Source organism: Salvia splendens, chromosome 18 (genome assembly GCF_004379255.2).
Source record: "Salvia splendens isolate huo1 chromosome 18, SspV2, whole genome shotgun sequence".
Lineage (NCBI taxonomy): Eukaryota > Viridiplantae > Streptophyta > Magnoliopsida > Lamiales > Lamiaceae > Salvia > Salvia splendens.
In genome coordinates, this window is record NC_056049.1 from 3,793,718 (window position 1) to 3,820,294 (window position 26,577).

Consider the following 26,577-nt stretch of genomic DNA (forward strand, 5'->3'; position numbering starts at 1 on the left):
TCTTTATTTTTTACATTTTATTATTTACTATTTTTATTTTTATTTTTGTCATAATTTCTTTTCTAAGACAAATTTATAGTTAATAATAGCATCAACTAGAATAGTTTAGTTATAATAGTTTAATTAAATTTGAATGTGGCATGTTGCTCATAATTTGTATATTCATAGAATGTGGACATGTTCAAATAATTGGATTTAAATGTAGGTATGTTACTCATTTTTCTCAACGTATTGATTAAAATGTGCAAAAAAGCAACAATTAATATAATTTGTATAAGAATGATAAAAATAGATGATTAAAAAAGCAACCAATATTTAAATTTATTATTTAAGACTTCAAGTCTTTAGTGATTTGTAATTGTTGTAACTTGTAGTCTCGTTTAAATTTATATCAATAAAGCAATTTTCTTTGAGATTTTTTTAATTTTATTTACGCACATTCCATAGATAAATAAAGAAGAAAATGCAAAAAAAACCGAACCGCCGAACCGGTCCGGAACCAGCGGTTTTTTGAACCGGAACCGCCTAAACCCTAGGCGGGCCGGTTCAGGTTCATGATTTTTTTTGAACCATGAATCGCCGGTTCCGGTGGGAACCGGTGGTTTTTGAACCGTGTGCATGCTCACACCATGAAAGGGAAAGAGATGCCGAGATTGATGGAGGTATAAGTTTCACCTTCCCACCCAAAATACTAAGCAAAATTCTCAAAAAATATCCATGTATGTTAATATAAATGTGGTCGGCATTTCATTTTAGAAAAATGAATTGTGAAATTAAAATGTGGTAAATACTAAAACGTCGGTTTGATCTCACCCATGTTGGAATCTAAGTCCGGTCAATGCAGTTTGACTGGATCGTATGAATGACAGAAAGGTTTAAATGCGTACACTCCATATTAATTTATTTTTAAGAAGAAAAGAAGAAGTTCAAAATTAAACAAAAATATGGAGTATATGATAAAGATTGAAGAAGAAAAATTAAATATATTGATAGTGGGATACAACGTGAGACACTACAAATGGGATAGATAATCTTAAATAGTAATTATGTCGTATGTTGTAGAGGGGTCCATGGATCTATTAAGCAATTTCTATCAATAATCTTGTCTAGTTTTAAATGAATGATTGGCGGATTGACAATATGCATAAATTGGTGGAGGAAGGTTAAGATAGGATGTGATTAAAATTTAGTTGACAATTATTGAAGACAAATGAGAACAAAATAATGGTGAATAGAGTGTCAACCACACTAATTTTTAGTTATAATGTCACCTATCCTTCCCCAATTTTTAGGTACTTTAGTAGTTTCTAGAGATTGAATAATGCACTTGATCTACCTCACCCATTGAAATTTTCATCATAGTCAAATTTACAAACTTCGTATTTTTTTTTATTAAAGTCAAATTTGGACATAACATATACACATGCAACTACTTATATTCTTACAAATGTAGTTTCAAGTGAAACTTTACCTAAATACAAAGACCGAATTTCTTATGATACAAAATTTCCAATATTTTGGAATCCCAATTATCTAATAACACCAACAACTTATTTTTCAAAATAAAGTTTTATAATCTTAACTTTAAACATTTCTAAGATGCATGAATTTGTAAACTTAGCAAACCAAACTATAGCCTCACTATTATTGCATGGAAAACTTTCTCATCTTGAAGTATTCTTCTCCTATTTTATGCCTTGATTAATTTCTATTTTGAGGAGAACAATACTAGATTTTTGTGGACCAATCTATTTCCCAGTTCCAAACTGTTATGATGCTAAATCCGTTACGTTTATGTAAATATCGAGTATATTGTGGTCCAATTGCATGTGGAGTGTCTCTATGAACACATCACATGTATTTGTATCAATGAATTTGTAAAAAGTATACCTATTCACCAAATACATAATAAAACAGAAAAGGTAAAGTATAATGATGATTGTATAGGAATTTGTGCGCTACGTACATAATAATAGCTGGAATTTTGTTTTTCTTGTTTTTTTCCAGGGTGATTATAATAACCTTAACAATAACCATCAATTCATCATGAATTATAGAGATGATTGAATAATTATATTGAGTGTTTTATAATGTTAAGATGCATGTCATTCAATAACATGATTAAAGTTTGACACAATTACAATAATTGAATGAGAAATTCTCCATCATCACGCTGACGCAAACATGAGAAATTTAACTGTTGCAATTTACAAAAGTTCTGTTTTTAAATGGAAATTGGCACACATTGGCTGGGCTACTTTTAGCATAATTTTAAGAGCCCAATCCACGTTAGTTTTTATGCAAGCTAAATAACTTGGGGCTTCTTAATTTTAAAATTGGTTATTAATGGACTTCTTTGTTGTCTGTTTAGAAATGTTTAAATTGGGCCTATTAATAGCAAAAACCTCTCTCTCTGTCTCTCTCTCTTTCACACACACACACACACACAAACTGTTTCAACACATAATTTTAGTAATTTTAAATGGAAGATGGGGTGATATCTAAGCAAAGTGGTGTCTCTATATTTTGAGAATATGAGATAGTCTATCAAATTTATAACCCATAGAAAAATTGTTTTAGTGTTAAATGAGACTAAATTGTCAAAATGACTAGAAGTTACTTTAAAAAGGAATAAAAGCTGAAAATGAGAAAAAGTAAGAGCATCCGCAGCGGTGGCGAAAGTCGCCACCGCCGTCCGCGCCGTTGGCAAGGCGAAGGACCGCCGCCGCTGCAGCCGCGCCGCTGCTCGATGTATCGAGCACGTCCGTGCCAGCGGACGCACACGTGTCGCCCTCCCATTCGTCAACGGCATAGCCGTTGAGTTTAAATTTTTTTTATTTTTTTTTAAAAAAATAAGTTTTTAATTAAAAAATCGATAAAAAAAAAAAAAAAATCACTTCCCCAAAAAAATATATCCGTTTATAACCGTTTTTTACACCTTTTTAATTTTTTTTCATTTTTTTTACCCCAAAAATACACACTTTCATCTATAAATACCCCCAATTTCACTCCAAAAAATTCACACTTTCACTACACAATTCTCATCATCATTCCCTCATCTCCATTCTCATCTTCAATCTCTCATATCCATTTTCATCTTCCTCTCACACCCTACAACACCACTATGTCCGGTCACGACGACAACCCAAGCGGCTCCCACGGTTGGAACCCCGAATGGTTCGGTTCGCAACCGTTTCCTAGTCCGGATACGGAATATTCGGCCCCTCCTCAAACCCAAGATTCGGGCGTTCCGGGTGGCTACCGGCCATACCCGGTCGACGACCAAGGTGGCTCCGATGGGCGATACGGGTGGACTCCGGAGCCTAGGCCTCCCGTCCCTTCCCAAACGCAGACTCATCCATCTCGCGCCGGTGTCCGCACACCGTACTCACCGGCGGAGATGGATAGATTGGAAATCTCCGAAGATGCGGTGGTTGGCACGAACCAATCCGGCGATCACTTTTGGTGGCGCGTCTCTCGGCGGTACAATGCAAACCGGCCGCCGGGAACGATCGAGCGCAACGAGAGTATGGTGCGCAACTGCATCGGCTGAGACAACGACGAAATTGGCAAGTTCAACGGCTATTTCCTCCAAGAGTCGCGGAATGCCGGGAGCGGGCGGAGCGAGGTTGACATCATCACTGCCGCGCTGAGCACCTAACAATCCATGAACGGTAAGTCATTCAAGTACCTTAATGTTTGGCAGGAAACGAGGACGCACCCGAAGTATCTAGGAGGCGTAACATCCTCCTCTAGCGGCTCCTCCAAACGCTCACGGTCGGCATCCCTATCCGACGCCGGCGAAAAAGTGGCTAGCCAACTCGCCGAAGCTAACTTGGGTAGCCCCGACGCCGGACCAAGCGGTTCCCGACGCCGACCGCAAGGAAGGAAGAAGGCGGCGGCCGAACGCCGTCGCGCCGCGACTCCATCTGCCCCCGCTCCCGAACCCGCACCCTATGTTCCACCTCCACCCCCGAACAACTCGTTGTGGACCCTTTTGGCCCAACTCAATATGGCCGATAGGTCAACTATGACCCCCACGCAACTTCAAACGCACGAGTCCATGATATTGGGTCTCTAAAAATAATTGGGGTTGGTGCCGCCGGATGCGTAGTCTTCCTCGGGTAATATTAGCCAATAATTATGTAATTTTTAATTTTTAGGAGTTTAATTATGTAATTTTTAATTTTTAGTATTTTAATTATGTAATTTTTAATTTTTAGGATTTTAATTATGTCTTTTTATTTTATTTGTAATTTGTAATTTTTATTGTGGTTTTTTTAATGAATTTTAGTATTATGAAAATGTTTTTGTGTAATTGAATTTTATATTAATTGTGCTCGTCCTTGCGGAAGAGCACAATTGTGGGTGTTGTGCTCTTCCCAGAGAGCATGCATGAATAGTACCGCCCGGGCCCACAACCGTGCCGCTGGCAAGAGCACGGTTGTGGGTGCTCTAATACATACTCTCATTATATTCAAACTTAGAATGGGGGGAAAGTTAAAACTCTTCTTCAATATGTCTGCATAGATTTTTCATTTTATTTCCGTTCTAACGTCTATTCTTATATAAAATCAACACAAGTATAACATTACATTAGTGTCACCAATATTAGTTCTCACACATTAATCTAATTTAAAACTATAAAACAACATTATTAACACTGCATAATATGAGTAGAAGATGACATCAAATATATTGTTGATCAATGTTTTTTTTACATAACATCAATGATTCATATGTTGACTCGAATTCCCGACCTATTAGTATATGTCGAGAATCTCATGAATGAAGCGGTTGCAGAGGGGACAGGAGCCTCGGTTCACCCACAGCTCCCTCGAACACACCCTACAAAAAGTATGCCCACATGGTATGAACGCCGCTCCCTTCCTCCTTCCCATGCACACGCAGCACACCGAATCACTCTCCCCCTCCTCTCTCCTCCTCACCTCCCCATCGCAGCCGTCCGTTTCCTCCAGCAGCGTCATCAACGACACCCTCGATGCCACGCCGATATCCAAATCCAGCGCCGCCCTGATCTGCCTCTCCGCCGCCAGCGCCGCCGCCAGGTTCATCCCCGGCGACTGCGGCACGCACGGCTCCGCAACCGGCACCGGATCAGGTGATTCAGGCCCACCATCACCATCGTCATCACCAATCACGCTCATGGCCGTGGGCCCAATCCCCCAAGTCGGCCCACAGCAGCCCAGCCCCTTCAATCCGAGCCGTTCCTTCAAACTGGGCCTCCTCGCCGCGCGATCCACGCCGTCCATTCTCTCCCCAAGGATGTCCCACACCGTCCTCACCTGAAACCCCATGATTTCCCCCATTTTGCAAAAAAAAAAATCAACAAAATTAGAGATTATATAAAATCAAGGAGCAATGAATTAATGCAAACAGAAGAAGAGTATGAACTCACTCGCTCACTCACGTGAATCACATGAATGCTTATGCCGCCATCAAAACCGCCACCACCGCCTCTGTGATTCAATATTAATACAACAAACGCCGCCGGTGAGTTTTTGCCAGCGAGAGAGGGAATATTTTTTTTTCTTGTTGAAAAGAGCTAAAGACAAAATAGAACAAGTGGAATGATAGAAAGATGAGAGGAGAGAGAACAAAATTTGATTAGGAGGAAAGACTAATTAAGATAGAGTATAGTATTGATAATTTCATGCGATTAGTATGAGTTCATACTACAATATAATAGAGAGGGCCTTTGGGAATAAATATATTGGTGTGATTATTTAATGGGAAATGGTTCTTGAAAATGTCGCCGGCCATAACTAAGTCAAATTAAAGCAGGGCACATACGTCGAGGGTAAGCTTTTCCCATGTGGCAGTCAGAACTCAAGGCATTAAAACTTGATGTAAATATTCATGTTATTTTTCTATGATGACGAGCTGATTGATTATTCTGTTTAGTTGGGGATGTCTGAGAGCAAATGTTTTTAGGCGTGGCAAGATAATTGAGTAGCCGTTTTTAGTATTTTATTGTTTTTATAATAGTTGATGTCAATTTAAATGAGCTCATAAACGCTGCTTGAAGAAGTGTGGGCTCGTAACCGCCGTCGCTGGGTTTGCGTTTTTTTAATTCGCATTGTAATGTATTAATTTTTATTAAATGTTGAAATTCGTATTTTAATTTATTAGTTTTTTTAAATTCGTATGGATTTTGTAAATATAAAAAAAATGATGATAGGGCGCGCCTTAAGGCGCCCGACTGCAGGTGGGAAGGTAGGAGGACAAAACTGATAACGTGGCGTGCCATAGGGCGCCCCACTGCTGATGCCCTTAAAGATTATCAATGTAAGAGCATCCACAGCGAAGAGCACAATGTTGTACGTCTGTCCGTGCCAGCGGCACGGCACCGCTGTCCGCTGCTGTGTATCTTTTATTTCTTGATTCGAGGTTAAGGATTCGGTTGGAGCTTTAAGTAGTTCTTTGTTGTCTTTTTATTGTTATTGCTCTTGTTTGGTAGGTTGTTATTTCTCAGTTTTGGTATCTATTTTGTTAGTGTCATTAAAGATTGTTTTGTGGTAGCATCTTGCATTTTTTTTATGCATTTCGTTTGTTGGTCTCAAAAGATGGACAAGTTGTTATTGCTCTGATGTTCTTTGGTATCTATTTTGTTAGTGCCAGTAGAGGTTGTTTTGTAATTGCTTTTTGCATTCTTTATGCGTTTCGTTTGTTGGTCTCATAAGATGGACAAGTATTTATTGCTCTGATATTCTATTAATAGTTTGATCGTCAACCCATGACCTGAACATTTTGTTATTCATGAAATAAATCGCATACTTAAAATTATCAAACAATAATAGTAGAATAGGGCCATTTGGTGCAAAGTTACAATCACATATTATTATAATCATGCCATTCAAACCAATTTCGGATAATCCATTCTCCAATCATGCAATCTTCTCCTTTTTTGCTTTAAATTTTAGATAATCTGCTTGATTAATGTTCAACAGATAATTGAATTTATAATTGAACCATTTGTTCCATAAATTGGGCCCGATATTATCAATCGTTGATCTACACATCGGCAAAGCATGTCACACTCTATTACGTCATCATTTGTATTGTGCAAGTGTTTTAGTATTTGTTTCATTTTCAACATCGACATGTATAATTAAATTATATGGTTGATATATATAAAAAAACTCAATTATGTAACAATACAATTCTTATTTTTGCAACATACGTTGTTGTTCCATATGGCACGCTACCTTTCTTAACAAAAAGAAGTACTCCACTTTCTTGCCATCAATTTTGCTTGATTCGTCATCTCCATTTATAAAGAGTGTGATAAATGATAATGTATTTATTAAGTACTTTAGTATGGAACATCATTATATACAAAAATTGAATTTAATGTAGCAAATCTTTACAATAAATAAAAATAACTACCAACGTTATTTTATTTTAGTTGAGAGACTATCCCAAATAATTATGGTTAGAGCATCCATAATGGGGCACCTTATAGTCCGCTCTATAGGGCGCCCTATATTCCGCCATATTAGCATTTTATCCTCCTACCCATTCACCTGCAGTGGGATGACCTATAGGCCGCCCTAAGCATTTTATTTATTTGAATATTTAAAACACTACAAAAATTGGGAAAAAAAACTTCATTTCATTGAAAGTTCAAAGGTTACAGTACGAAATAAAAAATTACAAATTCTTAATGGCGGTTACGGTTCCAAACTTATTCAATCACGTCGTTCATGAGCTGAGCATGGTCTTGTTGGTTGCGCATTGAGGCCTTTCTAGATAGAACCTCATTGAAGCCCATCGGTAATCCTCGAACGTGGGGCGGGGTCGTCGTGCTGGAGCTAGATCCACCTTCATCATAGCCCCAATCGGTGACTCTTCCCCCTTCGTGTTCGACTATCATGTTATGCAAGATGATGCACGCATATATGACATCGACGATGACTTCCTTGAACCAGAAACGCACCGGACCTTTCACTATTGCCCACCGTGCTTGGAGCACATTAAATGCCCGCTCCATATCCTTCCTCGCAGCCTCCTACTTTTGCGCAAATAAAACTCTCCTGTCACCCATTGGGCAGCTGATCGTCTTCAATAAAACAGGCCACCTTCGGTATATGTCATCGGCCAAGTAGTACACCATATGATACTGGCGTCCGGTAGGAGTGAACTCGATGGTCGGGCCGTTGCCATTGCATTGCTCGGTGAAGAGGTTGGATGAGTTGAGGACGTCGATGTCGTTGTTCGACCCCGCTACACCGAAGTAAGCATGCCAGATCCTGAGCCGATGGTCAGCGATGGCTTCGAGGATCATCGTCGGGTCGCTGCCCTTGTATCCACTAGTAAATTGGCCTCTCCACGCCGTCGGGAAATTCTTCCACTCCAAGTGCATACAATCGATGCTCCCTAGCATTCCAGGAAAGTCGTGTGTCGTCTCGTGTATCTTCATCAGGGCCTAGCAATCCTCAGCAGTCGGCTTTCGCAAATATGTGTTGTTATAAGCCTCCACAACTCCCCTACAAAAATTATTCATGCACTCGTGGCCAGTTGTCTCGCCGACGTGAAGGTACTCGTCCAACATATCCGTCGTGGTGCCGTAGGCCAAATGCCGGAGCGCAACCGTGCACTTCTGCAAAGGCGTAAGTCCGGGTCTACTGATGCCATATTCCCGACTCTGCTAGTATTCATCACGTGCCTCCAACGTTTGGACAATGCTGAGAAAAATATCTCGCCACATTCTAAAACGGCGGTTAAAAACCATCGGGCCCCACTGTGGTTGCTCGGCAAAATAGTCTGCGAACAGACGTTGGTGAGCTACGTCGTGCTCGCGGTGGACAAACGTGCAACTTCGAATCAGCCTCGGGATCTGCGCCGCCGCCTGGGCACTTTACGCTCGCGCTCCATTTCGGCCAAGCATTCCGCCGCTGCCTCATGAACGCAACCGAATAAGGCCCGAGTAATGCCCTCCGATGTACTCTAGTCGTCGTCGGGTCTCATTGTTTTTAGTGAGAAAGATAGAGAGTGTGTAAAGAAACAATGAACGATCGACACAAGCTAAGATCGACAGAAAACTACAACACATGAGGATTTACGTGGTTCGACAAATTGTCTACGTCCACGGGAAGATTCAGTTATGGATGTATTGACCTCTCTCTATCTCTGTACAGATTTGGAACAAGAAGGAAAACACTCAAGCTCTCTACAATCTACTGTCAAGATTGAATCACAAGAACTCTTTCTCTCACTCTTTCTTTTCTTTCCTACTTCTGTTACAGCGGTGGTGAATCAGTGTGTGTAAAATGAGCTGGAGCTAAGCTTATATCCCTCTCTTCGATGAGATCTTCAAGCAGTTATAACTAACTCCTCATGCATCCACACATGTACTAGACTCCACGTGCTACGCACCGCATCCGGCTTCTCACGCGCACCCTTAGTCTTATTGATGTGTGGCTTTCGTGATCACACACTTCACAAATCTCCACTTTGAGCATGAGAGCTCAAACATCCCTTCTCTGATCCTCCATCTTCCCTTCCAGATCATCGGGGCAACACATTCACCAACTCCAAACAATGTTTCAGCTTAGAGTGTGGCAACGCCTTTGTTAATGCATCGGCTGCATTCTCCTATGTGCTTACTTTCAGCACCTCAACTTCCCCTTTCTCAATCTGATCCCTTATGAAATGAAGTCTAACATCTATATGCTTACTTCTTTCATGAAAGACTTGGTGTTTCGCCAAACAAATCGCACTATTGCTATCGCATAGTAACCTCAAAACTTTTTGCTCTATCCAAAAATCTCCCAGGATTCCTCTCAGCCATACACCTTTTTTTATCGCCTCTGTCATAGCAATATATTCGGCTTCCGTAGTAGATAGAGCTACTACTGATTGTAGTGTGGACTTCCATGATATAGCAGAACCATAGAGCTTATAGACATAGCCCGTTTGTGACTTCCTGCTGTCCAGATTTGAAGCAAAATCCGAGTCACAAAAACCAATCAATGGATCACCATCTTCATCTTTCTGTTTCTGAAACAATATCCCAACATTCTTGCTGCCTTTGATGTATCTGACAATCCACTTTAAAGCTAACCAGTGTTCTCTACATACTCCTTCATATATCTGCTAGTTACACTGATTGCATGAGCAACATCAGGTCTTGTGCATATCATGCAATACATGATACTCCCCACAATACTTGAATATGGGATGTTATCCATTTCTGCTTTCTCAGACTCTGACTTAGGTATTTGCTCTAAGGATAATTTGAAATGTTGAGCTAAAAGAACTGATACTTGCTTCGAATTCTCCATCTGGAATCTCATTACTAACTTTCCTAGATAATCTTCTTGCATCAGCCATATTCTGCCTTCACTTCTGTTTATGTGAATATCCATCCCCAATATCCTCCTAGCTTCACCTAAATCCTTCATCTCAAACTCATTTGTAATTCCTGCTTGATAGTGTTGATCTCTTTCATGCTAGCTGCAGCCACTAGCATATCATCTACATAAAGCACCAAATAGGTTACTGCATGCTCTCCATCTGACCTTATGTACACACAATTATCATATGCAGATTTAAAAAAACCAATGCTGCTGAGATGAGAATCAAATTTGATATACCATTGTATGCTACTTTGTTTCAATCCATACAAGCTTTTCTTCAAGTGGCAGACTTTATCTTCCTGTATTGGGATGACAAAACCCATTGGCTGCTCCATGTATATGGTCTCAATCAAGTCTCCATGTAAGAATGCCGTTTTGACATCCAACTGATGTAGCTCCTAGTTTCTCTGAGCAACCACTGATAGAATGATTTGGATGGAAGTATGCTTCACAACAGGGGAGAAAATCTCATTAAAATCAACTCCTTCATGTTGAGAATAGCCTTAGCAACCAACCTTGCTTTATATCTGATTTTTTTCCTATCAGAAACCTCCACCTTCTTTTTGAAAATCCATTTGCATCCTACAACTTTCTGTGAACTTGGTCTGTCAACTAACACCCAGGTTTTGTTCTTCATCAGGGATTCTATCTCCTCTTTCATCGCATCAAACCACTTTTCCCACTCATTCCCTCTCATGGCTTCATCATATGTGGCAGGCTCTACAAATTCTATATCCTCTGCTAGGCATAAAGAAAAAAATGTCATCTCACAATCTGAAAACTTAGCAGGCAATTTTCTGGTTCTTTTTTATTTTTCCCTCTGTGGTATCTCACTGTGATCAGCACTTGTGCCCTGCTCTTGAGAATTCTGATCATCTCTTATATCTGAGGGATTGTGAGCAAGGCCATCAGGCTCCACCTCCACTGAAGCACCAGCCTTAGCCTCTACAAGGCAAGGCATGCAACTTTCATAAAAAGTAACATCTCTACTGATGATGAGCTTGCCATTATTTTTCCATGTACACCAAAGTCTAAAAGCTTTGGAACCACTTTGATACCCCAGAAAATACACCTTAATGCTCTAGAGTCAAGCTTCCCTTGCTTGATGTGAGCATAGGACCTGCAACCAAAAGGCTTTAATTTTGAAAATTTTGGTTGTCTGCCATACCAGATAGAATCAGGAATAGAAAAATCTATAGCTGATGAAGGACTCATGTTGATTAGGGTTAATGCAGTGGACACGGCTTTACCCCATAATCTCTTATCCACCCCAGAACTAAGAAGCATACACCTTCCTCTCTCCATAATTGTCCTTTTTCATTCTCTTTGCAATGCCATTCTGCTGAGGTTTCTTGGAGCGGTTCTGTGCCGTTCAATTCCCTTTCCTTTGCAATACTCAGTGAACTTTGATGAGAGATATTCCAATCCATTTTCATTCCTCAAGCATTTGAGTGTAATTCTCTTCTCTCTTTCCACCAACAGATGCCATTCTTTGAAGAAATCAAAAGCATCTGCCTGTTCCTTGAGAATCTTCACCCATAGTTTCCTTGAGAAATCATCTATTATGGTCATGAAATATCTTCCTCCATTCATAGTGGGAGGCTGAGAAGGCCCCCAAATATCACTGTGAGCATAATCAAGAACAGACTTGGAAGTGTGTTTTCCTTTAGGAAATGGAAGCTTCTTGCTTTTTCCCATTATACACTGCTCACATTTGATTAAATCTACTTCTGCATCTGAATGAATGAGGTCTTTCTTGACCAACTGCTTCATCCCTTTTGTTCCCAGATGTCTCATTCTTGTATGCCATAGCTTCAGATCAGCAATAGACTTCTCAATTGAGTTAGAGAAGCCTGAAACTACTTCAGCTTTCAGATAGTATAGTATCTGCCTTCTTGTAGCAGTCATGATCACCTTTGACCCCTTACATATCAACATATTCTCATTCTCTGATCTGAAACTGAAACCCCTTGTTTCAAGAACACCAAGGGATACTAAATTCCTTTTGATCTCTGGGATGAATCTGACCTCAGAAAGTGTTATCAGAGTTCCATCTGTGAGTTTGAGGCTGATATGGCCTATTCCCCTTATTGTGCAGACCTGATTATTGCCCAGCAAGACTGATCCTGATGTTGCTTAAAAATCTTGAAACCATTCTTTGTGAGAGCTTACATGGAAACCGCATCCTGAATCAATAATCCACTTATCATTCACAGATACTTTAGCAACATTCATCATCTGATGAGTTTCTTCAGCCTGCACAACATCAGTGGATTATTGATCAATTTTCTGTCTCCTGCTTTCTTTTCAAAGCAAAACAGTTCTTTTTTATGTGCCCCGGCTTTCCACAGTGATGGCACCTCCTTGTCTCCTTCTTATCTTTATCAAGGAACTTCTTATTCTGACCAGATTGCCCAGATTTCTGCTTGAACTGCTTCTTGAATTTCTTGACATTCAAGACTTCGCTTGGAGCTTCTGATTGAGGCCGACTAATTTTCTGAAATTCTTTTGCCTTTAAAGCAGTTTGCACTTCAAGAAAAGTGATGTATTTCTCACGGCCATACAATAGAGCATCCTTCAATTGCTCATAAGAGGCAAGCAAAGCATTGAGAAAAACTATGGCCTTATCTTCGTCGGCCAATTTTACATCAACATTCTCAAGATCATCCACGAACTTTGAGAATAGATCCAGCTGCTCACTCAATGTCTTTCCCTCGATGAATCTGTAGGAATAGAGTTGCTGCTTCAAATACAATCTATTCGCCAGAGATTTCACCATGTAGAGATCTTCCAACTTTTTCCAGATCGCGCTTGCAGAGGTTTCATGAGCTACCTCTCGCAGCACTTTACCATCAAGGCTGAGAATTATAGCGCTATGCGCCTTCTGCAAGACTTCTTGCCGCTTCGAAGCAGGCTTCTCATCCCCTTCCTCCGGCACTAGAGCATCGGCAAGCCCTTGATGAATGAGCAAGGCCTTCATCTTAATCCTCCATAGACCGAAATCTAATTTCCCGTTGAATTTCTCTGTCTCGTAGCGCGCCATCGCCATTAATGCCTTCAATCTTCCCACAGAGACGGCGCCACTTGTAAAGAAACAATGAACGATCGACACAAGCTAAGATCGACAGAAAACTATAACACACGAAGATTTACGTGGTTCGACAAATTGTCTACGTCCACGGGAAGATTCAGTTAAGGATGTATTGATCTCTCTATCTCTGTACAGATTTGGAACAAGAAAGAAAACACTCAAGCTCTCTACAATCTACTCTCGAGATTGAATCACAAGAACTCTTTCTCTCACTCTTTCTTTTCTCTCCTACTTCTGTTACAACGGTGGTGAATAAGTGTGTGTAAAATGAGCTGGAGCTAAGTTTATATCCCTCTCTTCGATGAGATCTTCAAGCGGTTATAACTAACTCCTCATGCATCCACACATGTACTCGACTCCATGTGCTACGCACCGCATCCGGCTTCTCACGCGTACCCTTAGTCGTATTGATGTGTGGCTCTCGTGATCACACACTTCACATAGTGAAATATTGGTATGTGGGAAAAGTGAGAGATGGGAGAGAATTATTGGTGTGGGAAAGGAAAGAGAAATGGGGGTTTAAATAGATAAAAAAAAATTGAAAAAAAAAGAAAACGCGTTGCATCGCCCGCGTCGCCCGCAGTGGGGCGGACGATACCGCGGACGATGCCTGATCGAAGGCCTATCGTCAGCGGACGAAGCATAGGGCGCGGACGATGGATGTGCCATCGTCCACCCCACTGTGGATGCTCTTATAGAACATTAATAGAGATTTTACAAAATTAATATTTGAACTAGAAAAAACGAAATATAGGCTAGTAGTAGGTTACTTAACAGCTGACTGGGCCCAAGCCCAAAACAAAATCCTCAAACTTTAAAAGCCCAAATGAAAGTTTATCAGGCCCAACATTCAATCGAGGTTTGCAATAAATCTGTACAAGATAGTATATAAGACCAGTAACTAATAAGGCTTGGTGTCTTTTGCGATTGTTAATTAGGGTCGACACTTGACTGCACTCAATTTGGGTATATAAATACTCCCTCCGTCCGAAAATAAGCGAGTCGTATTCCTTTTTTGGGATGTCCTATTATAAGTGAGTCATTTCCTTTTTTAGCAAAAAATTATATCTCTTACTTTATTCTCCACATACTTTATTCTCTCTTCACTCCTCTACTTTTATCTCTGTCTCATACTTTACTCTCTTTACTTTAATTATTTAAATACCAATTCCTTAAATCCCATGACCAAAAGAAGTGTTTCGTTTATCTAGGGACAGATGGAGTATTATTTAACATTTAATTTAAAAGTTAATAATTGGTTATAGTTATTAATTATTCAAGGTATATAGTTTCTAAACTTTAATTTTGGACATACATATTACATAAAATTTGTTATATTAATGTCGGTCAGCGGCCGAGTCCACAAATCTTTTAGGCCATGTTTGGTTGGAGAGATTCGCTTAATATATTATAATTAAAAATAATTATAATAATATATTATTTTATTTGTCTGATCTACATAGTGCAGTGGATTTAACGAACAAATTACACACTCATTTCACGAAAAAAATGACATTTAAAAATGTACAAACAAATCAGTACAAACATCATGAAATACCTCAAGTATAGTCCCTCTAATCTCCTCATCATTCATGGACACATAGTAGTTCAACAGCCTACGCAGATCCTTCGTTTCTCGAATGCAGTTCGCCACAATCATCTGCTCCATGGACTCTCTAAAATCCTCCCTTATATCGTACGACGACTTCTCCATCGCCACCATCACCACGAGCTTCCTCTCCCGCTCATCTCTCCCCACCCTTCTCCTCCGCTCTCTGATCATCTGGTCAAGCCTCACTTGCACCATCGCGTGCGCTATGCTTGAAACCGTCTGAGCTTCAATATCTTCTTTGGAAGAAGACGAAGAAGAAGAAGAAGAGAGGCTTAGCCTGCAAGTGGCGCAGAAGGCCTTGGAGCATTTGATTTGGAGCTTCTCTCTATGCTTCTTGTTTTTGCTTCTTTGCATTCTCACATGTTAATTTGAAGTGGAAATGCCAACTCCTCAAATAAGATATATATGAGTTGTGTTGTTAGACATTGGGATCTTGGTAATCATGATTGTGTCTTTAGATTAGTCTGGATTTGGGAGATGGAATCTGGGGTAGGAAGGGAGGATCGTGTTGTTTATTTGCATAAATCTTGCTTTAGTTTCTTTTACGGTAATGTATTAGGTGGCTTTGCCTTTCCAATTGTGGCTCGAGTTTAAAGGAACACATGTTTCATTATGCTAATGTGATGTGAAAAAAAAGGATAGCATGATAAAAGGAGAAAGAATGAGAATCTTTAGGGTTAACGATTAGGCCTAATTAACCAATCAAGAATCATAATGAGGAATTGGCTTTTATTTATCCATTGATCATAATTAGGAATGAACTTTAAAATATTCTAATATTATTGAGTGGAGGCTTACTACATAGGTCCAAGTATTGGGAGACATTTGATCAAAATATTACTCCTATGACATAACTCAATGAACTTAGTCTACAAGTCTTGGTGCAAAGAATGTTTTTATGGTTTACATATTGGGCAGTTATTCCTTATGTAGGGGTATTTTTATATTTTTATAATTATCAATAAATTTTAAAAATATTTAATATAGTAAAATAAATTAACCATTTCTACGCATATGTGCGCGCCTACAACACAACTTATGCATAAACTTCCATAGTCTTTTCACAATATGTTGCCATTCATTGACACAACCCTATGCTTTGATTCGCATCGCCCTCTAGCCGGCAAGTCTCTCCAGCATGCCATCCATCGCCGTGCCCTAGCCAACTATAATATTTACTAATATAATTGACGTCGAGTGTCACTCTTTCTGTGTAAATATATACACTGTTAAAATAAGTTCAATGTACACACTTGTAATTTAGGTTTATGTACTTATTGAACTACACATTGGGTTTATTCTATCATTTTCACTTCAGCATAATAAATATCCAAATTTCCAAAAATAAACAAAAAAAGAATATTCAAGTACTCAAAATTATTTATCTCCCATACTCCCATTATGGTTTATTAGCATTTAATCTTGGGCTTGGCTCACGAATACACACCGTTTAAGATATAATGGGCTTTCCGAAAGCAATGGCCCATGGGTTTGGGCTTAATAAATCACTCTCATACGAAAAGAAAGAATATGATACTCGAATATACTTGTCACGACCGCCCTTTGGGGTTAATAAATACGGGCGATCGTGATTAGAAGAACTTAGTAAACAGACGAAGGAAACTAGGGTTTCAATAATGAGTTTGACCAATAATTAATATTTAATAAAAATGGGCCAAGAGGTTGACATTATCCAAATAAATTAGGTTCAAAGCTAAAAGATTGATGAGTAAAAACAATATCTCAGCGGAAGCGTTCAAGAGAAAGAGTGACGTCATGTGTGGAGACACAACGACACTCGTAGATCACAACTAACCAAACCATGCTTCAATTTTAAATTTGCTCAACACCACCAATGGCTCGTCGCCGCTCAACCTGCACATAAGGAAAACACATGCAGGGCTGAGTACTATAAAAATACTCAATGGGCTCATGCCGAAAACATTTTAAATAAAAATTGGTATTTTATCATGCCATACTTAAGTAACCATCGGGGTTTAGCTTTAGAAAGGCCCGAGGCACTAAAATCATTTCCCATAGTAAAAGTCGACTGATCAGTCATTTTCCCATAGACGTTAGCCATATCTGCCAATACATGACTTGGAATGTGGCCACAAACCAAGCCACTAGACCGGCCAGCCCGTACGCTAGCACACGATCTACCATAGGTGTACACTAGTCCAAGTAGGGTTTGCGGCCCTACGAGGACCCGAATTCGATTTATATAACAATGGCGCATAGCCATATCAGATAGGCACGTTAAAACACAAATCACGGCATGATAAATACAGTTTCATTTCCATCGATAAAATATTTAGGACGTTGTCCTTATTTAAAAGAAAGCCCACCTCGAGTGCTTAATTTGAAATTACGTTCTTTCCCTTGCGATCACGATTCCCTTGCGATGATTCACCTTTAACAATTTATATAACACATAAATCAACACACTTTCAAATTAAATAAATAGATGAATGCCTCCTAAGCAAAGTTATTTAACTCGTTTTATCTCGGTTTTCGATTATTCGGCGGCTGCTTACGCCCCTAATTCCTCCGTTGGCTCCTCGTATTTTCCTCAACGATATCAAAATAAAATCCCCAAAAATATAAAGGTGTGTAATTAAATTAACGCAACCACTTTCCCTTGTATTATATTTATTTCGGACTTATGTTATAATTATTCATTCGTTGAAATATTCTGGAATTAATTAAATAATCCCCACAGTTAATTTAATTATTACTCAAAGATTTAATTAGTTATTGGCCCAAGGATTTAATTAAAAGCCCAAGACTTAATTATTTTCTCCATCTTATATCTTCAATTACAAATTAAATCCAACAATTAAAAGGAGCCCACCTTTACTAATTCATCCAATTCTAATTAATGAGGCCCAATCATTTTAAACCCAAAGCCCCAAATCTTAAAAGAACCAAGGCCCAAATCCTATTAAGACAAAAGAGCCATTTATTCACCATCATCTCCACGCCTTTTTTTCTTTCTCTCTCCCTATCTCTCTTCTTCCCCCTTCTTCTTCTTCTTCTCTCGACGAAAAAAAGATTTGCAGAAGCTCGACGCCTCCTCCGACTCGCCGTCGCGCCATCGCGCCGCTGCTGTCGTCGTTCGTCCAGCCGGGAGATGCCGCCGCTGTCGTCGTGCAGCCGTCGCCGGGAGGGGCCGTTGCCCGCCGCCGCGAGGAGCTGCGACGCCAGCCCCGGCTTCGCCTCCGCCATCGTCGCTGCTCCAGCCGCCCCAGCTCGTCGCCGCTGTTGTCGGCTGATACCGCGCCTGCCCGGCAGCCTCCGAATAGCCCCGACCGACTCCGATGCAAACCCAAACCAACCCGATTCGCTCCGACGTAAGTTGTTCATTGATTTCATGAATTAAAGTCTGATTCTTTGATTCAGTTTGCTTCGGTTTATGCGATTTGAAGATTGAATTCAGATCGTGGTTATTGGTTTGATTGTGCGATTTGATTGAGTGAAAACATGCTATGCTGTTCATGGATTGGAAAAAAAATAGATTGGGGAAAAGAGATTTACCGATTGTGAATGAAACAAGGACGAAACAACGTAGGGCCTTCTCTCCTAAATTTGGCTTTTCTCAGTTTCTGCCGGAAGGAAAAATAAGTGAGTTGATTTCAATCATGAAAAAATAGAGGAAATTTGTAAGATTACCTTGAGTAGAAGTTGAAAGAATGAATGCTTGTTTTCTTTGTTGCACAGAACGGATAGGAGAAAGAAGATAAACTGTTTTGGTGATTTAAATTAAAGGGAGAGGTAGTTAAAGATGTGGGAGAGATTTAGGGAGTGAGGAGAGAGGGGAGAAACGGTTTAGACGTGTGAAATAGGGTAGAATTCAATTTCTTCATTATTTTGATTTAATTGAATTTATTTGGCATTTGTTTGCAGATCACGGAGGAGGAATATCTTTTAACGGAGGAGGATAATATCTGTAGAATCTTTAATTAAAAAATTAAAGCCGATTGATGGCCAAATCAACCGGGAAGATAAATTAAGTTGGTTTAATTCACGGTCCTTTGTATTTTATTCCGCTCTGGACCCAAGAGTCTTTTGGAGTCAAAATCTATCCTTGTATTAATTGGCTAAAGTGTTAAACCTCGAAGGCTCAACACCACAACTCGTCACGCCCAACCACGAAAGAAGCGGTAAGAACATTTTGGCGATTTTTTTTAAATGAATTACCGAAAATTTTGAAATTCGGTGGAAAAGTGGTTCCTTGCAAAAATGGCAATTCTGGGCCTATTGAAATTTTAAAGTAAATGCTATGGCTTTGGAAAATATTGTGGTCATACGAGACGCGACAAACTATGGGACGTGAGACACTATGGAAGTATGTTATTGAAGGTGTTGAATGTGATGGATATTGAAGTATGAAAATGAATCGCATGCTGCATCCATACATTACTTTCCCAGCACCAACTCCCCTCGGCAATTGCTTACATTTTTGTAAATATTATGAAATCTGAAAATCCTCTCTGATCGGATAACCGAAGCAACCAAAATAGGAATGAAAAGAAACGTTTTTTTTTCTAATGGGAACTCACCTTTCGGAGTTGTTTGGGGGTCTTGCGGGGCTGAAAGGGTTAGTTCCGGGGCAAATCGGGGCTAGTCGGGGGCCGCCGGGCAGGCGCGGCATCAGTCGACGACGGCGGCGACGAGCTGGGGCGGCTGGAGCAGCGACGATGGCGGAGGCGAAGCCGGGGCTGGCGTCGCAGCTCCTCGCGGCGGCGGGCAACGGCCCCTCCCGGCGACGGCTGCACGACGACAGCGGCGGCATCTCCCGGCTGGACGAACGACGACAGCAGCGGCGCGATGGCGCGACGGCGAGTCGGAGGAGGCGTCGAGCTTCTGCAAATCTTTTTTTCGTCGAGAGAAGAAGAAGAAGAAGAAGGGGGGAAGAAGAGAGATAGGGAGAGAGAAAGAAAAAAAAGGCGTGGAGATGATGGTGAATAAATGGCTCTTTTGTCTTAATAGGATTTGGGCCTTGGTTCTTTTAAGATTTGGGGCTTTGGGTTTAAAATGATTGGGCCTCATTAATTAGAATTGGATGAATTAGTAAAGGTGGGCTCCTTTTAATTGTTGGGTTTAATTTGTAATTGAAGATATAAGATGGAGAAAATAATTAAGTCTTGGGCTTTTAATTAAATCCTTGGGCCAATAACTAATTAAATCTTTGAGTAATAATTAAATTAACTGTGGGGATTATTTAATTAATTCCAGAATATTTCAACGAATGAATAATTATAACATAAGTCCGAAATAAATATAATACAAGGGAAAGTGGTTGCGTTAATTTAATTACACACCTTTATATTTTTGGGGATTTTATTTTGATATCGTTGAGGAAAATACGATGAGCCAACGGAGGAATTAGGGGCGTAAGCGGCCGCCGAATAATCGAAAACCGAGATAAAACGAGTTAAATAACTTTGCTTAGGAGGCATTCATCTATTTATTTAATTTGAAAGTGTGTTGATTTATGTGTTATATAAATTGTTAAAGGTGAATCATCGCAAGAGAATCGTGATCGCAAGGGAAAGAACGTAATTTCAAATTAAGCACTCGAGGTGGGCTTTCTTTTAAATAAGGACAACGTCCTAAATATTTTATCGATGGAAATGAAACTGTATTTATCATGCCGTGATTTGTGTTTTAACGTGCCTATCTGATATGGCTATGAGCCATTGTTATATAAATCGAATTCGGGTCCTCGTAGGGCCGCAAACCCTACTTGGACTAGTGTACACCTATGGTAGATCGTGTGCTAGCGTACGGGCTGGCCGGTCTAGTGGCTTGGTTTGTGGCCACATTCCAAGTCATGTATTGGCAGATATGGCTAACGTCTATGGGAAAATGACTGATCAGTCGACTTTTACTATGGGAAATGATTTTAGTGCCTCGGGCCTTTCTAAAGCTAAACCCCCATCACTTGCAAATTGCAGGTCAATCAAAGGTTTTTAATGCACGAAAAGAATATCATTGTCAAGAAGCTTCATAGAAAGAAATTTATGAGAATCCAAGTAAGTACTGTCAATTAAATTCATCCATTCTAGCTACAAAGGTAGCACTCCGCCATCTCCCGAAGATAATAGAAGCGTTCTCGAAAACTCTAGATGCTAAGTCAAGATTCTCAGTGTCGTTACATCAATTAACTGTTCGTGTAGGTCACATCTTCATATTGTTTTTGGCACGCCCTAGCGGTCATTCTTATTAAAACATAATAACCCTCCTGGCCTTAACGTGTCATAAGTGTTGTCATATTTGTAACGCGTAGTCGCATTAACATGTTATGCACGATTGCATTCACTATATTTGATTGCAGGCACAAATTCTCGTCGTTGTAAGGATACATCACCTAACATTTCTTCTTGTCTTGATCTCGTTAGAAACTTCCTTTCGTTTTGTTCTTATCATCCAGGGAAGACAATAGACAATTACAATAATCCGTCTAGTTCGAAGTATATGTTTTCGTTTGTCCCATCACTCAGGAAAGTGATATTGTGGTCATCAATTTACAACTACGTTCAAGCACGTTCAGCCTAGCATACTTCTTAGGCACTCTATGTTTTCCAGACATAGTTCATAGTCTCATACTTCAACACATATTCGATCGTTGCTTAATTCAAGCTTCATATGGGTTCTACGTTTGCAACAAGGTTCAAAATTCAACATTTCACTTTCATATTGATTCTATAGTGTTTCATCAATCATGAACTATCACATAAAACGTCATTTATACATTGCGCAGTCAAACATGTTTATCCATATAAACCATTTGGCATTCCATAGCATTTCATCCAGCATATATTAATATTTAAAATAGTAACTCAATCAATCCGTCGCCCATGGAATCACATTTCATAAATCATGCAATTCGTGTCCATCTTTATACCACAATCACGTAATTGCAACTACACACGCGTCATAGTTTGCGTTTCATACTTCCAAAATCATATGATTTCAACAAAATATGCATTAGAATTTTCGCCGTTCAAGTATTCAACATATATGTTCTTCAAATTAAATTCGCAGTTCAAACATGTAATAACAAGTCCCCGTCTCAAGCATGCGATTCATTTTCATACTTCAATATCCATCACATTCAACACCTTCAATAACATACTTCCATAGTGTCTCACGTCCCATAGTTTGTCGCGTCTCGTATGACCACAATATTTTCCAAAGCCATAGCATTTACTTTAAAATTTCAATAGGCCCAGAATTGCCATTTTTGCAAGGAACCACTTTTCCACCGAATTTCAAAATTTTCGGTAATTCATTTAAAAAAAATCGCCAAAATGTTCTTACCGCTTCTTTCGTGGTTGGGCGTGACGAGTTGTGGTGTTGAGCCTTCGAGGTTTAACACTTTAGCCAATTAATACAAGGATAGATTTTGACTCCAAAAGACTCTTGGGTCCAGAGCGGAAAGAAACTGAGGCTCTGATACCAAACTGTCACGACCGCCCTTTGGGGTTAATAAATACGGGCGATCGTGATTAGAAGAACTTAGTAAACAGACGAAGGAAACTAGGGTTTCAATAATGAGTTTGACCAATAATTAATATTTAATAAAAATGGGCCAAGAGGTTGACATTATCCAAATAAATTAGGTTCAAAGCTAAAAGATTGATGAGTAAAAACAATATCTCAGCGGAAGCGTTCAAGAGAAAGAGTGACGTCATGTGTGGAGACACAACGACACTCGTAGATCACAACTAACCAAACCATGCTTCAATTTTAAATTTGCTCAACACCACCAATTGCTCGTCGCCGCTCAACCTGCACATAAGGAAAACACATGCAGGGCTGAGTACTATAAAAATACTCAATGGGCTCATGCCGAAAACATTTTAAATAAAAATTGGTATTTTATCATGCCATACTTAAGTAACCATCGGGGTTTAGCTTTAGAAAGGCCCGAGGCACTAAAATCATTTCCCATAGTAAAAGTCGACTGATCAGTCATTTTCCCATAGACGTTAGCCATATCTGCCAATACATGACTTGGAATGTGGCCACAAACCAAGCTACTAGACCGGCCAGCCCGTACGCTAGCACACGATCTACCATAGGTGTACACTAGTCCAAGTAGGGTTTGCGGCCCTACGAGGACCCGAATTCGATTTATATAACAATGGCGCATAGCCATATCAGATAGGCACGTTAAAACACAAATCACGGCATGATAAATACAGTTTCATTTCCATCGATAAAATATTTAGGACGTTGTCCTTATTTAAAAGAAAGCCCACCTCGAGTGCTTAATTTGAAATTACGTTCTTTCCCTTGCGATCACGATTCCCTTGCGATGATTCACCTTTAACAATTTATATAACACATAAATCAACACACTTTCAAATTAAATAAATAGATGAATGCCTCCTAAGCAAAGTTATTTAACTCGTTTTATCTCGGTTTTCGATTATTCGGCGGCCGCTTACGCCCCTAATTCCTCCGTTGGCTCCTCGTATTTTCCTCAACGGTTACAAATATGACAACACTTATGACACGTTAAGGCCAGGAGGGTTATTATGTTTTGATGAGAATGACCGCTAGGGCGTGCCAAAAACAATATGAAGATGTGACCTACACGAACAGTTAATTGATGTAACGACACTGAGAATCTTGACTTAACATCTAGAGTTTTCGAGAACGCTTCTATTATCTTCGGGAGATGACGGAGTGCTACCTTTGTAGCTAGAATGGATGAATTTAATTGACAGTACTTACTTGGATTCTCATAAATTTCTTTCTATGAAGCTTCTTGACAATGATATTCTTTTCGTGCATTAAAAACCTTTGATTGACCTGCAATTTGCAAGTGATGCATCACTGTTTTCTTTTGATGAAAGTAGTGACTCATTCTTATTCCTCTTGAGTCATTTTCAGAGCCATTCTAATCAAGGGCAATTTGAATAATGCTTCTCATGTTGAAACCCGTTCTGATCCAAGTAAGGCTGTTAAATAGATTTCTAAATTCTTGATACAAGACTCTCAAGAAAGACAATGGCTCGATCTCTGCAAACACATATGAGGAATAAGTTTCAAGAGACACATACAAAACGATACACCAACAACATGAGGAGTCGAATATTTTCGCATCTATGATATGTTGTAGCAAGCAGCCAAAGAATCGAACTTTATGCCATACCAGACATTAGGTCTTGAGAAACAAAAGCTGAGAGAAGCCGTGCACATCAAATGATCATGTTTTGCGGCTCAGAATTTATGTAAGTGATTGATCAAGGGATATACGGATAACAACTTAGAGAAGGTCGTCGCATAAGATCATCACTGTACGACAGTATTGGAATGAAAGTACGAGCACCCTGATAGATTAAGATATACGAATGAAGGTCGTCGACGAGAGGAAATCGACCAGCAAGTGGCGAGATTGAATCAACTAAAATGGGAAACAATCGAATGGAGAAACGCAGGCAAGCACCATCACCATCACCTCCTCCACCTAAGCCAGAATGGCATATTGAATAATTTTTGCTAAAGCAAAATCCTCCTATATTCAATAGGATAGGAGAGCCAGCAAAGGCCGGGACTTGGATACGCGTATTGGAGAGCATCTTCGAATTCTTGAAGTGCACCGAGGAAGAGCAATTGATTTATGTAACCTACCAACTCACGGATTCGGCCGACTTTAGGTGGGACCAAGCAAGGGACCTGACCCCTAAGAAAGTGGGTAGAATGACTTGGGTGAACTTTAATGAGACGATATATAACAAGTACATACCAAAGAGCTACTAAAAGGCAAAGACGGCTGAGTTTTACAACTTAACCCATGGGCGTATGTCGGTGACTGAATATGATCGCACACTCCGCGATATGACTCGGCATGCACCTGAACAAGTTGACACTGATGAGAAACTGGCCGAAAAGTTCCGTGAGGGTCTAAGGCATGAGATCAAGATGACATTAGCCAGTCATGGGAGGCTTATATATGCGGAGGCGTTGGCCCTCGCGCTAGATGTTGAGGCAGCTATGCCCAAGGAGAGGGTGACGGAGAACACTACACTGGCACTGCCTCCACCACATTATTCTCGAGAGAAGAGAAAGTGTGATAGAAATAAGACCCACTAAGAAAACAAGAGGTACCAACCCAATCAAAATCGACCACCGCATGGGGGTAGACAAAATTTCTCTAACCAGAGGGGTGACTTCCGACCCAAACCACCACAATGCAATGTGTGCTCCAGGTACCATTTTGGGAGAGTGTAGAGTGCGGAAAACTACCAAGTGCTTTAACTGTGGGGGAAATGACCACTCCTCTAGAGAGTGTCCGAGCAAGAACGCGGGGATGAGTTCAAGGCAGAACAATCAGGGATTTCGTCCGCAGTCTAGGGCACCACTGGTGGAACCAAGGATGAATCGTGATCAATCTCCGCGACAACAACAACCTCACCGCCCAAGACTTCCCTCCTAGGCTAGAGCATATGCGCTGAGTTTTAGACAAACCAAGACTGAACAAGGGAGTCACGAGAGCGGAAATTTGGCAGAACTATGCGTGGACACATTAAGTATGTCTGCTAATCAATCTGAACATAGGATGATGGTGACCTCACCAGTGGGAGGGGTAATAGAGATTTCTCGAACATGCTCGAACATAGAAATTGTCATGGGGGAACTTAAGCTAGTCGCGCACAACTTACAAGTTATGGCCATGAGGGATGTCGATGTAATCTTGGGGATGGATTGGTTAACCGCAAATTTTGCTACTATTCGTTGTAAGGAGAGACAAATATCATTACAAGCCCTTGGAAAAGAACCAATCGTGTATCATGGAATCACGACGAACAGGAAAAAAAAATTCTATCATCTCCGCGCTCCAAGCCACTACGATGTTGAGAAAAGGGCGTCCTGCCCATCTAGTCTATCTACAAGGAGATGAGAAGGAGGAAAGGAAAGTGGAGGATGTCGCTGTGGTACGAGAATTTCCAGACGTCTTTACTGAAGCGTTACCTGGACCACCGCCAGATCGACAGTTGGAGTTCACAATTGACCTAGAGCCAGGGTCGGCACCGATGTCTAAGGCCTCATATCGAATGGCGCCAAAAGAGTTGGAAGAACTCAAGATACAACTTCAAGAGCTTATGGACTTGGGTTTCATTATACCCAGTGTTTCACCGTGGGGGGGGGCGCCTGTGCTTTTTGTTAAGAAGAAAGATGGGTCGATGAGAATGTGTATTGACTATAGAGAGTTGAACAAGATGACTCTCAAGAATAAATATCCACTACCGAGAATAGATGACCTATTCGATCAACTTCGAGGAGCCGGTGTGTTCTCAAAGATGGATTTAAGGTCCGGATACCATCAGTTGAGAGTTCGACGAGAAGACATACCGAAGACTGCTTTTCGCACGAGATATGGTCACTATGAGTTTGTGGTGATGCCGTTTGGATTGACGAATGCACCTGCAGTGTTCATGGATTTGATGAACCGGGTATTTCACCCATACTTGGGT

The 26,577-nt window shown here is 40.3% G+C and overlaps 2 protein-coding genes across 3 annotated transcripts; both read right to left on the reverse strand.

Moving 5' to 3' along the window:
- Positions 1–4,638: 4,638 nt before the first annotated feature.
- Positions 4,639–6,081, reverse strand: LOC121776167 (E3 ubiquitin-protein ligase COP1-like). Of its 2 annotated transcripts, none has more exons than XM_042173310.1 (2): positions 5,432–6,081; positions 4,639–5,306 (listed from the first exon to the last, which is right to left on the reverse strand). In XM_042173310.1, exon 2 carries the CDS (start codon positions 5,271–5,273, stop codon positions 4,764–4,766), a length of 510 nt encoding a protein of 169 aa, XP_042029244.1. In that variant the 5' UTR covers positions 5,274–5,306; positions 5,432–6,081; the 3' UTR covers positions 4,639–4,763. The 2 variants fall into 2 exon arrangements, with proteins under 2 accessions (XP_042029244.1, XP_042029243.1); XM_042173309.1 differs by having other exon boundaries at positions 5,420–6,073.
- Positions 6,082–14,989: 8,908 nt separating this feature from the next.
- LOC121777917 (probable transcription repressor OFP9) lies at positions 14,990–15,439 on the reverse strand. The gene has a single exon (XM_042175248.1). The coding sequence runs from the start codon at positions 15,437–15,439 to the stop codon at positions 14,990–14,992; it is 450 nt and encodes a 149-aa protein (XP_042031182.1).
- Between the last annotated feature and the right edge of the window lie 11,138 nt (positions 15,440–26,577).

Coding starts and splice junctions, on each gene's coding strand:
- LOC121776167 (XM_042173310.1), bottom strand. CDS start 5,273: ATGGACGGCGTGGATCGCGCGGCGAGGAGGCCCAGTTTGAAGGAACGG.
- LOC121777917 (XM_042175248.1), bottom strand. CDS start 15,439: ATGCAAAGAAGCAAAAACAAGAAGCATAGAGAGAAGCTCCAAATCAAA.